General features: G+C 36.2%; 2 protein-coding genes across 2 annotated transcripts; one reads left to right on the top strand and one right to left on the bottom strand.

Moving 5' to 3' along the window:
- On the top strand, positions 2,379-6,719 carry LOC109707318 (probable serine/threonine-protein kinase At1g54610). Its single transcript, XM_020228528.1, has 7 exons — positions 2,379-2,986; positions 3,082-3,287; positions 4,482-4,878; positions 5,132-5,347; positions 5,637-5,737; positions 5,840-5,960; positions 6,066-6,719. The coding sequence occupies exons 1-7, from the start codon at positions 2,717-2,719 to the stop codon at positions 6,420-6,422; spliced, it is 1,668 nt and encodes a 555-aa protein (XP_020084117.1). The 5' UTR covers positions 2,379-2,716; the 3' UTR covers positions 6,423-6,719.
- Positions 6,930-10,924, bottom strand: LOC109721645 (pyruvate dehydrogenase E1 component subunit beta-1, mitochondrial). Its single transcript, XM_020249352.1, has 15 exons — positions 10,801-10,924; positions 10,538-10,592; positions 10,343-10,420; positions 9,928-10,008; positions 9,818-9,844; positions 9,671-9,733; positions 9,306-9,392; positions 8,563-8,688; positions 8,320-8,453; positions 8,160-8,232; positions 8,007-8,072; positions 7,842-7,880; positions 7,603-7,727; positions 7,373-7,487; positions 6,930-7,192 (listed from the first exon to the last, which is right to left on the bottom strand). Exons 2-15 carry the CDS (start codon positions 10,586-10,588, stop codon positions 7,124-7,126), a joined length of 1,134 nt encoding a protein of 377 aa, XP_020104941.1. The 5' UTR covers positions 10,589-10,592; positions 10,801-10,924; the 3' UTR covers positions 6,930-7,123.

Raw genomic sequence — 12,863 nt, 5'->3', positions numbered from 1 at the left:
CTTTGCTTTGTGGATATATACATCTCCATGTTTACATGGAGAGATTAATAGAGAAGAAATGTAATTTAGCCTTTAAAAATTGTTGGAGTAAGAGATCAAATAGAAAGTGTAAACATCTTTGTCTTCCTTAAAATGTGCTGCTTTTGTAAGAATTTAACAAAATGTGTGGTCACAATCTAAGTTTGATTTCTAATTAAGAGAATTTGAGAGAGAGAGAGAGTGTAATGTCCTAATAACCCCACATCGGATGGAATACTGATTTCGATCAGTTTATATGAGGCCTACATACTAATAATAATAACTGGACTTAAACATTTTGAACTGATGATTTGAGCCGAACGAGCTGGTGATTTGACCCCAATGAATTATTATTACTAACGGGTCGGATTGTTAGAGAGAGAGAGAGAGAGAGGTCTAGATGTCTAAATAGGAACTCTCAATCACACAAAGTATGAAGAGCCCCACTTATTCCTCTCTCTCTCATTCTCTCTCTTCTTTCCAAGGATCTCTCTTTTTCAAAATCACTCTCAAACCTGGTTCCACCACATCATCTACGGAGCACCAAAGATATTTGCTATTCAATCCGTCATTTATCGCAATCCGCATCACTAAATTGCGGTCTTTTTTATATTCAAACAAACTTAATTTCTTCAATAACTGCAAAAGCCAAATAAGTAAAAATACATGATAGATCATTTGATGATCAGTAACTGATATCATATGCCACATATATATATATATATAATGATATTTCTTTTGTTCTTTTGTTTCCCCATGTTTAGATCGTCAAAGGGTTCAAGACAACAAAAACATCGAGAAATTAATTAATCTAACAACGTAAAAGACCCTCCACCTCCACCTTATTCCACATGGAAACGAATGTTTTTACTCTCGTGACCATTAAAGAGCCAATCGAGTCAATAGAGTTGAAAAAAAACCCTAACACCATGTGGAGAACACAGCAAACATCGTTTTCACACGTATGTTTGGTATCATGTTTTGAACATATGACGCCAATTTAGTCCCTCCCATGTAGGGTTCCACATCCTAGCTAGTGCCTTAGTTTCAACAAAAAGTTGTTGGGAGCAATAAATTGGTTTTGAATGTGGTGTACAATTGAGGCTAGGGGATGTTGCACTTCTTGGAATGAAGTGGACTTGTGCCTAACTAATCATCTTATTAATTTATCCTATTCATATTTAGGAACTAAGTTGTGTTGAGTACGCGCGCTGATGTGATAATGTTTCACCGATTTATTCATATTTAGGATTAAGTGTCGTTCAGTACACGCTGATATAACAATATTTGACCAATCTATTCATATTCAGAATTAAGTGTCGAGTATACGTTGTGTGGCAATATTTGACCGATCTATTCATATTTAAGACTAAGTGTCAAGTAGGTACTGATATAGTAATATTTGACTGATTGAATTTATATGATTCTCTAAGTGCCACGATTCTGCTAATCGGCCTCTAAGATTCGGCCACAAATGCATTCTGTGGAATATTTTTTAAGCTCACATATTCTTAATTTGATTTTGTTGGTGATTTTGAATAAGTGATGCTTAATTAGAACGGTTTGAAAAAGTATTAATATTTTTTTTATGCTTGCTAATCTCTCTTGTTGTCTTTTGTTGTAATAGAATTAAAACCTGTAAATCAGAAATTTTACTTAATTTAGAGACTTGAAATTTAGTTTCAACTTTGCAGCAAAAGCCTACTACCAAGCTCTAGGCTTTTGATGTGTCAAATGACTCTATGTATATATTGCCTTTCTTTTCCCTTGGAGTGTAAAAAGCTATTTATAAAAACAAATAAATTAGAGATGCACTTACTATATATGTATAGTATAGTATAGAACACAATGGGAAAAAGCAAGCTATATAAATCATAAGACAATAAAATATAATATATTTATCATTCTATTATTAGGTAATTTTTAGTGTTCCCACACTCAAACACTCAAACAGAATAAAATAATATATAGATATGAAATCAGAGTATAATAAAATATATTTTTTAAAAATATAGACGGTAAAATAAAATTATACTAAATTATAAAAAAGCAAATTATTATTATTATTATTTTTTATCCATCGTATTTGATATAATTTATTAAGAATTTAATGATTGATATCTGATAACTTGAGTTGGAAGTATAATTACTTTATAAGTTTATTTTTAAAAAATAAACAAAACTGATAATCTATCCTTCTCTCAAATATATATATATATATATATATATATTATTTATTATTTTTTAAATAAGGGTTCGTTGAATCTAATTGACCAAACCAAGATGTAACATTCGCCAGCTATAAAATCAATCATCCAACAAGGTGTATAAAAGTCGTGCCACTTCTCCTACCCAAATAGCAAAATTATGTAAAGAAATAGTGCCAATTACACAAACATATAACATAACATAATATAATATAATATAATATAATATATCAAATGTATTAAACCCTTATTAAGTTATTTATTTATTATTACATTTACAAATGTGGTTCGCATCATCATCACCATCATCATCTATCTTACTACTTACTGGTATTAATTATTCCTTTTCCCCTCCCCCGTCCCTCGTCCTCTTCATCTTCATCTTCATCTTCTTCCTTAACTAACTAAACCCCCGCGCTCACCGGCGGTGGCCGCGCCGTCGCCCGAAACCCTACCGCCGCCGCGGTGCGCTCACCGCCGTCCCATGAGGAATGGGATGCATCCTCGGTAAGCTCAACGCCGCCGCCGACGACGATTGCCCCTTCTCCCTCTCCGCCCTCCTCTTCCCCCCCGCCTCCACCGCCGGAGACCCCCTCCGCGCCCCTCTCCCGCCCCCCTCCGCCGCAGAGCTCCGCCGCACCCCCTCCGCCGCCGCCGCGAGGGACTCCGCCGGGTGGCCGCTCTGGCTCTCCGCCGCCGCCGGGGACGCCCTCCGCGGGTGGGCACCCCGCCGCGCCGACTCCTTCCAGAAGCTCGAAAAGGTGCGACCTTTCCCCCCCTCTTTTCCCAGCTTAAGCAAACCCACCTTTGTGTGAAGTGTGATCCGTGTACGTGTGTGTGTCTCGCGCGCATGCAGATTGGGTCGGGGACGTATAGCAACGTGTACAAGGCGGTGGACACGGCGACGGGGCGCGTGGTGGCGCTGAAGAAGGTGAGGGTGGAGCCCGGGGCTGCGGCGGCGGCGGCGGAGGCGGCGGCTGCTGCGGCGGTAATGAAGATGGTGAACCATTCACCGCCTTCATTAGGTATACCTAGGGCCCAGACTGACTCCGACACCTCGGCGTCTTCTTTCGCTCTCTCTCTCTTTCTCTCTCTCTCTCTCTCTCTCTGTGACTCTGAGATGTTGCTCCGTGGACGTGGTCCACCACGTAATTCGTAGACCACACCATTGTTTGAACATTTCCCTGTATTCATTCATCCAACTAAATGATTCATTTATGTCTTTTTAATTTATTTATATATATATATATATATTATAATATTATAATATATATAACCTGAATTGTAAACATTTCAATATAGGAGCCTGATTTTTTTTTTTTTTTTCACTCTGCAGCTTTAATTTGGTTCGAATTGAATTATTTTAATCAGTTGAACTGGAAATTTTGATTAAGATTAACAGCTCAGTTAACTAGTGACAAAATTTACCTTTTTAAAAAAAAAAAAAAAAACTGAAAAGTAGTTTAAGTTGTGAAATTTGACGGACCCAAAATACACCAAACAGCTGCAATTCTTTCGTCGTAAATATATATTATTCTCACATGGAAGAATGACTGAATGCTGAAAATCTTGGAAAGAATAAGCATTTGGTTGTATTTGGAAAAGCATAATAATAATAAGATCGTTTTTCGACGCATAACAATTACTCAATTAGTAACTCTTACATAATTTTAGTTTTATTGCTAGCTAGATATTAGTTGCACCCTACATGGAAAAGTCATCAATATTGGATTATTATTGTAGATAGTGATGTGATGCGTGTTTCCTTTGAATGTTGACTATTAGAGGTTCAATTAGAAGTAGTTTTCAATATTGTTTCACAATGATGTGAACTTGGTTTTGTTGTTTTCTTTGATGCAAAAGTAAGTCCATGAAAGCTGCTTTCGAAGACAATCCGTGATCTATTACAAGTCTAACGAAATGCTATTTCCTTTTCAGTCAACTACTTTTGACCGTTGGTCACAATTCTAGCCGCATACTATATCTTTTTGGACATTATTATAGAATAGATAGGAAAAGATTTTTATTTTTCTAAGGGTGTAGATGTAAATCACTTTTAATTTATTTTATCGGCTAAAATTACAACATTTGTGGAGAAGTTATGAACAGTACCATCTGTTCAACTGTTAGTCGGTTACGCTAGAAATTTTAACGCAAACAATTATCAAATCAAAAGTTGGTCTTATTTGCTAAGGATGAAGTCGCAATATCGACAAAATACGGAGGATATTCGAAAACGGAATCATAAATTCGTAGTGTGAATGACTTTATTGCTTATATTTTCTTTTCGTTGAACATGTTGTCGTTCATTGTTATCCTCTCGTTAATATCGCAGGTGAAGTGCTACATGAAACAGTTACTGTCCGGGCTCGAGCATTGCCACAATCGAGGCATCCTCCACCGTGATATAAAGAGCTCGAATTTGCTCCTTAGCAAGGAAGGGATACTCAAGATAGCGGATTTCGGGCTTGCTACGGCTTACGATCCTGAAAACATGCAGCCGATGACTAGTCAAGTTGTCACTCTCTGGTATCGCCCGCCCGAGCTCCTCTTAGGTGCTACTTACTACGGCGTCGGTGTCGACCTATGGAGTGTGGGTTGTATTTTGGCTGAGCTTCTCACTGGGGAGCCAATTTTTCCGGGAAGAACGGAGGTACTTTTTTGTCCCTTTTAGATACATGATCATTCTGTTTCATGTATACCGTAAAGGAGCATTTGCAGTGTCCTTCCAAAAGTCAAAAATTACGTTTTGCGAGTTGGGCATTGGAAGCCGATCTCATCTACCTCAATTATGCTATATGCATTTTGTTTTTTTTTTTTTTGTTAAAGCACGCGCCGACAAAAATTTCGAGGTGAAAATTTGGGAACAAGGGTTACTAAATTTCTCCTATGGTCATTTGATTTAGGTGGAGCAGTTGCACAAGATCTTCAAGCTATGTGGGACGCCGTCAGAGGATTATTGGACGAAATTGAAGTTGCCGCAAACTACTTTTAAGCCGTACGAACGCTGTATATCGGAAAAATTTAAGGATCTGCCGCCGTCTGCTCTTGCTCTCGTTGACACACTTCTGTTGATCGACCCAGACGGACGAGGCACGGCTACTGCTGCTCTGAACAGTGAAGTGAGTACCTTTATGCATTTACATGGATTTTGTATGGCAATTTCACAAATTACAAAACAAAAAATTAAAATTATTCTGAAAATTTTCTTCAGTAAGTAATATATAGACTAATCTCAAACAAGAGGGAGAAAACCGACTCTGATATCATGAAATATCGAAACCTCTACACACCGTGTAATGATTTCTACTTTTACGGGGTGACGGTGGCAGATATTGGCATTGTTTAATTTGGAAGTAATACATTAAGAAATTGGTATTTGTATGTAATAATTGCTATTATTGGTTTCAGTTCTTCACGACAGAGCCTTATGCGTGTGAACCGTCAAGCCTACCGCAGTATCCACCAAGCAAAGAAATGGACATTAAATTGCGCCGCGACAAACCTAGAAGGTGATTCTTTTTCCCGCCCCTTCTCTCATACGCATTAAATTTGTTTGTTCAGATGTTTCCAATCAGAAAATGAAACTTTGCGTGTATATTCTATTGATATAGAAAAGAAAGGGCTAATGCCTCAGTAGAATGCGGGAAAACAATGAAAGCTCGACCGCGCAATGCAGGCTATAGAGGCGCGGTAACTCCAGAAGTGGATGGAAATGCAAAAGCAATTAAGGATGTATGTGTGAAATAACTCTTTTTGTAGGAGTATTAGATCATTATCATCTGTGATCTCTTTCTTTGTTCCCTAATTATTCATTTGGTGGTTCTCCATCTGCTGCAGATTCCCAGATTGATAACGAGTTCAAGCGTCACGAAAATGGAGAGGTTTCCGCCGCCTCATCTCGACGCCGCGATCGGCTATAACTTGGACACCTCCCTCGATAGCACGGAGGACATCTTCACCTCATCGATAATCGAAGCAACGAAAGTAAAGAACCGGGCAGTGTTCGGTTCCATAGATCATCCTGCAGGGATGACTTTGAAAGCAAAGACTCGGGCTCTAGCTCGCGCTCGAGCTCGCCCCGGGCTCAAAATTTCTCCTTCCTCTGTTCTAATCGGTGCATTCCGACCCTACTCGATAGGGCAAGCAATGGAGGTAAGAAGGAAAACAAAGGTCCACAACCGACACAAAGTATAGTTGGTTCAGTCAATGTAATAGATTACTCTGTTTCTTTTTTCTTCTTTTCCTTCTATAAAAGATTAAGCTTAAGCTTTTCACCAGTAGCTTATCATTATAGCAATATAGTTTCATAGATGTCTCACAATGTATAGCTGTTTGAAATTTTTATCATGGAATATAGCAGTAGAATAAAACAAGGCATGTGAATACACATGAAGTACTCGAGTTCTTCGGATTTTGTGTTCATGTAAATGCTATATTGCTTGTTTAAACTGTGTATTCATAATTTATAATGAAATAATTCTCTCTTGGATATGCTTCGGCTTGTTGGGTGACAAAATTTTCTTTTGTTTTCCTTTATGCTGGCCCCTTTTAGTGAGACGTAGAACTTCATAGCTAATACTTATTCCATTTGAAAGATTCACCCCTCATTTTTTTACCGTATAATAATCGTAAATTAACAAGGAAAACATAACCTGCATGAACTATGTATGAAAACAAAAATATATGAAAATGAAACACCAGTATCGCACAATAGAAGTCCCAATCAACCAACTGATGTAAAAAGAACCGGTTACAATCCTTTATCATAGATTGCTATGATTGCGCAAAATTAGCTCACTTGTGGCAAAGATCACATTAAACAATTTTGTTATTTATCTCTTCTAAACTATATAAAGAAAACAAAACAAGCCATTCGCAGAGAAGTGCTGTTTCATCTATGCAGTTGCTGCCATGGGAACCGACCTGTAGCACGCCCTCTTTGCCGCGCGAACTATGTCCTCAACCTGTAGAAAATAAAGATAAATAGGACTAATGCCATTTCAACACATAGGGCATGTATGGCCCGCTTGGATCTTCCGTAGAACTGCTATTTGAGTGACGTTGTTTGAAACAGAACTTTAAAGAAGCTCTAACAGTGTTTCCGTTACATAACTTTATATGCAAAAGAAAGCCAAGAAGACAACCTGTGGAACAGCCAGCCTCTCAAGGTTAGCAGCATAAGGCATGGGAACGTCAGCTCCTGAAATCCTCTCCACCGGCGCATCAAGATACTCGAAACTTTCCTCAACTACAGACATGCTGAAAAGGGAGAGAAGGGAATCGTCTCAGAAGTTTCTTTTGGTAGGTTACTATGTAATATCCGTAGAATATTTTGAGAGAGAGAGAGAGAGAGAGAGAGAGAGAGAGAGTCAACCATATTTCGGCCCCAACGCCATGCTGAGGAAAACCTTCTTCAACAGTCACCAGTCTGTTGGTTTTCCTAACAGAAGCATTGATGGTAGCTCTGTCCAGCGGCCTAATCGAGCGGAGATTTATGACCTATTTTCCGATAATTTTTGGGTAATTAGAGAAACACAAGCTGAGTTGATGGAACAATTTCCACCATCCCTTACAGTAAAGCAAGTCTCAAGATGTTTCGCCAGAATCTGTTACCTCAGCACTGATGCCCTCCTTCGATAATATCTCTGCAGCCTGAACATTATTTACTAGCAATTAGATAAAAGAACTGAAGCACTTCCGGAAATCATTGCAAGAGGATAGAAGCTTTTTAACTAAAATAATATAAAAAGCAAAATATTGTTAACAATAGTTACGCACCTTCAGTGCGTACCCAACCATCTTCGAGAATGCCGTAATTGTGACATGTTTTCCTTCCCGCTCTATCTATCAAAGGGGGGAAAGAATGCAGCAAATTATTCGAAAAATAGTTGCATACTCCAAATACTGTTACGAAAATTTACAAACTGATACCTTGGCTTTCCCGATTGGGAGACAGAAACTGGAATCGAGAACTTCAGCTGATACAGGAAACGACTCCCCATAGCTGAAAAATTAGAAATATCCATAATGCATTACATTAATAATGGTTCATATCTCTTATAGAATAAATGACAAAAGACTAAGCTCATACAGAAGCTCATTTTCAAGGAAAACGACAGGATCTGGATCCCTAATAGCTGCTTTTAGCAAGCCTCGAGCATCTTCAGCTGAATAGGGGCTTAGCACCTTCAATCCGGGAACATGTGCATACCAAGCTGCGTAACACTGCAAAAAATGAACTCAGAATAAGCGATGTCTCCAACGTATTACTTGTATCCTTTTTCACAGAGGGAAATGATAGAACTGATAAATAGGCACTTGACACAAATTACACCTGAGAATGTTGGGCACCAACACCAGCAGCAGCACCATTTGGTCCTCTGAAAACAATAGGAACAGATATTTGACCAGCCGACATGTAGTTTGTCTTTGCAGCAGAATTGATGATGTGGTCAATGGCCTGTGGAAGAACAAATTAATCATACACAGATTGGATGGGACGTATGTTCCACACGCAAAATCACAAATCTTTGTCCATCAGAATCATAATTCACATTCTATCAGAGTTTGTATTAAAAGATAAGAGGGGAAATTGTTAAAATAAACAGGCGATGTGAGAGGGTGAAGACTCCATAGAAAAGAAAAGACCATGCCTGTTTAAACTGGCTTCTGGAACAGTTCACACACTATGATTAGCAGCAGATATGCATCAGAAGTAAAAGGTGCAGGGCCTTTGCCATAGCGGGACGCTTAAATGAGTTTCTGAGTCCAAAAGTAGAAGATCCAACTTGGAGGTTCTGCTTTTGCTCCAGCAGGAAGCTTTTGGGAGAAGATATTTCCTATAAGGCTGATAGTTTACTCCAATATGCTTTTAATAGTATTTTTGCAGAAGCTCCTTGCATATTTCATAATATTTACATTTTTCAAAGAGGGACTCGGAGCTGATTTGAAATAAACCGGTCTACAACCAATCAAATACATGGCTTTGTCCCACATATAACGACCTCTTGAGTTTAATAAGTTGAATAAATTAGTGCTAAATATTTTGAACTACATAAACATAACAAAGCCAAGTACCTGCATGGAGAAGTTGAATGTCATGAATTCCACAATAGGTCGAAGGCCATGATACGCCGCACCGACACCAATTCCAGTAAAACCAGCCTACAAGCGCAAAGTCAAAACAGAATAGTAATGAGAAATTAGCCTTAGTGAACGACTTCTAGAGAGAGAGAGAGAGAGAGAGAGAGAGAGAGAGAGAGAGATTAATTGGCTAGAACTGTTTGCAAATAGAGCTTAGAGGGAGAACAAAAACAAAACAAATATGAGGAGCAATTGTTCGTGAGATAGAGAGTCGCTAGCTAGAATTGTTCAAAAACAACAGAGTTTAGAGACAGAAGGAAAATGCAGATGATTTGATGAATAGGGCATGAGAATACAACCTCTGTGATGGGAGTATCGAGCACTCTATCAGGGCCGTACTTCTCTAGCAAACCCTTGGTGATCTGCAGTAAGAAGCAACACGATTTACCAAATACAATTAAATCAATAGAAGGTCAATCAAGCTCGCTTTCTATTTGGTTTCTAACCTTGTAGGCGCCTTGATACTCCCCGACCTACATTAGCAAGCGATCCATTAGGGTAAAACAAACATATGCCAACCCAAATCAAAAAAGCTCGCGTTAAGTAACAATAATACCTCTTCCCCCATCAGGAAAACTTTGGGGTCCGCGGACATCTCCTCATCGAGCGCCGAGTTTAAAGCTTCACGCACCATCATCTATAACACAAACTTAATCAAAAATTAATATATGTGCTCGAAGACAAATCAAGTTCGAGTTCGTACCAAACGATGCAAAATTACACAAGAATTAAGAAAACCAATATTTGCTAATCAAATTCAATGGATTAATTAACTTTGGCATATCAATTCCCACAATTAAGAGGTACCCGCATACATCAAAATTTATGAACAAATCATCATAAAAATCAACAAAAAATTCTACAGCAGGTTGACATATCACCAATTATCAATATAACATCATTATATCCATTTTTTACATTTTTGCACACTAGTTGAACCGCCCCCCCCCCAAAAAAAAAAAAAATGGTACCTCTTTTGCTCCATTCGAGTAATTCCTCGGCAAAATGGATCCGAGAGGCCGAATCCTTTGCAAGGCCTGCCCTAAAATCTATATAAATATATATATACACACACACAAATAGCACCACAAATCAATGATTTAATCTCAAAACATATATCAAAAATTTCAAAAAAAAAATAAAATAATTCTTCAGTGATTAATTACCGCAGCAGGGATGCTTTCGCATGCGATCTTTCGCCTCGCAACCCCCAACATCGTCCTGTCGAATTAAAAAAAAAAAAGAAATAAAATGACGGATCAGTATAAATTGGGGTTTCTAGAACAATCCAGGCTCAAAATTGTACACAAAAAATCCCAAAAAAAATCCCAAATCCACGAGCGAAAAATAAACTGGAATTAGATCTCTATGCCTCCAATTCAGATTAGAAAAATAAACTAGAATAAAATTAAAAAGTTGGGGAAATTACGCTGCAGTGAGATGGGAAGGCGCGAGAAAAATCGCAAGAGATTGAAGAGAGAGAGAGAGAGAGAGAGAGAGATAAGAGATAAGAGGAGGTAGCTGTAGTAATATGTTTGGGGGAGCGTTTTTGCATCAAACCCCTTGTGTCAAAATTAAGTTTTGATATGAGGACAAAAGAAAAATTGCAGAAAAGGACCTGTTAGGATTCAATTTTACCTTCTCAGGATAGAAAAGGCGGAATTTGATTCTTCTTCTTTATCCAACGGCCGAGATTGCTCCCTTTTTTCCGCATTATATATTTTTTTTTTGTAAAAATGCACGCAGACCCCCTCAACTGTAGAATATTTTGAAATGGACCTCGAATTTTGAACTAGTAACTTTTAATTTTTCATTTGAGTTATTTAGTTACTTAAAATTAACTATTCTTACCATGCAACTGCAAAATAGCTTTTGCAAATTTAATAACTTTAATTATGTTTCAATAAATTGAACTGTAATAAATAATAGCTAACAGAGTTATTAAATTTAATAAAATATTTGTTTTACTAACTAGAATTAAGCCAAATAAAAATGCAATGTGATTAGGATCAATGTTGGTTTCTTTGTTCTAATTATGCTATAATTAATGCTCTTCAAAGCTATTTTTTAATATCGAGGCCAACGCACTCCCATAATTTTATTTTATTTTATTTTATTTCATTTCATTTTTTTGCAACAACCATCTCTATGTTTAGATGAAATATTTTATTTTTTTTATTTTTAGCACCAAATCTTAACTAAGATTCGTTCTTGGATGTTGCTAATTTGATGTTTTCTTCGTAGAATTTCATTTTTATTTTATTTTGCCTACTTGATTTTTCTTAAAAAAAAATATTTGTTTTACAACTACGTGACTGTCACGTGCTAACGGAATAAAATTAAAATGGTGGCCGATCTTTTGTTGTGCTGTTGATCCTCAACATGTTAATTAGCAAAGTTTCAATATCATTTTGAACCTTAAGATTACTACAATTAATTTTTTTTTTGAATTTTATTGTTATCTTTCATATTGAAGTGGAAGTGTCCATAAAAGATTGTAAAAATTTAATTGTAATTATATTAAAGCATTTAGTATCCTAGTGCAACTTGTCAAACTATTTGAATGGAAAAAGATTCAAAGGGTTGAAATTTAGATAAGGAAAGGTCACAAGAAGAATAAGAATAAACATGTCATAATTTAAATTGTTTGGTTTGGAGTGTCTTGAGATTGAGCCAAAATAATATATTATTATTATTATTATATTATATCATGTTGCTTAAAACAAATAGATTCTTATTATTTAGCATAAGTACACTTTTGATTTGGACCACTAATTTTGGAATTACCACCACATTGCTTGATTGACACCTATCATTTGTTCTTTTATTTATTTTTTTTAACTATTTATTTATGCCATCATTAGTTTAATATAGTAAAATAAATAATGGTTTGAAATGAAGAAACATGTACTTCTTTTTATTTTTTCCTCCTATTTTTTCATGCCATGATTAGTTCAATATCAATGTATGTTAATAGCTAACAGAGTTATTTTATTTTTTCTTTTTTTTAATCTACTGTCCACTAATTAGGCCTAAAGAAATTAATTTTTTTTAAAAAAATCAATCTAATTCTCCTCTCTTTTGTCATAAAAATTTAAACTATATAATTTTTTACACATAATTTTTAAATAGTGTAGATTATATGTATTAAATATAAATTTTAATTTTATAATATTGATCACTTAGATATAAATTGTACAATGAATAATAAAAAAAAGATTGATAGAATTTAAGTTAAAATTTATTTTACTAAATTTAGTTGCGGAAATTACGTGAAGTATATTAACTAAATCTATAAGCTAAACGACATATTTAAATTTAAAGTTAATGTATTATTTACTCACTCAAATTTAACACGTAAAAAGATTAGATAGTAAAAATAAAATTTTGAAAGATTGGATAGCTAATTCAAAATAGTTTATAGTTTTAAAAAATGTTATGTGTTTTACTTTGATTTTTATATCAAACTTCAATGCAATATTCATAATTTGA

This window comes from Ananas comosus, linkage group 1, assembly GCF_001540865.1.
Source record: "Ananas comosus cultivar F153 linkage group 1, ASM154086v1, whole genome shotgun sequence".
NCBI lineage: Eukaryota > Viridiplantae > Streptophyta > Magnoliopsida > Poales > Bromeliaceae > Ananas > Ananas comosus.
The sequence above is the reverse complement of the archived record's forward strand: the minus strand, read 5'-3'. Positions and strand labels throughout refer to the sequence as shown.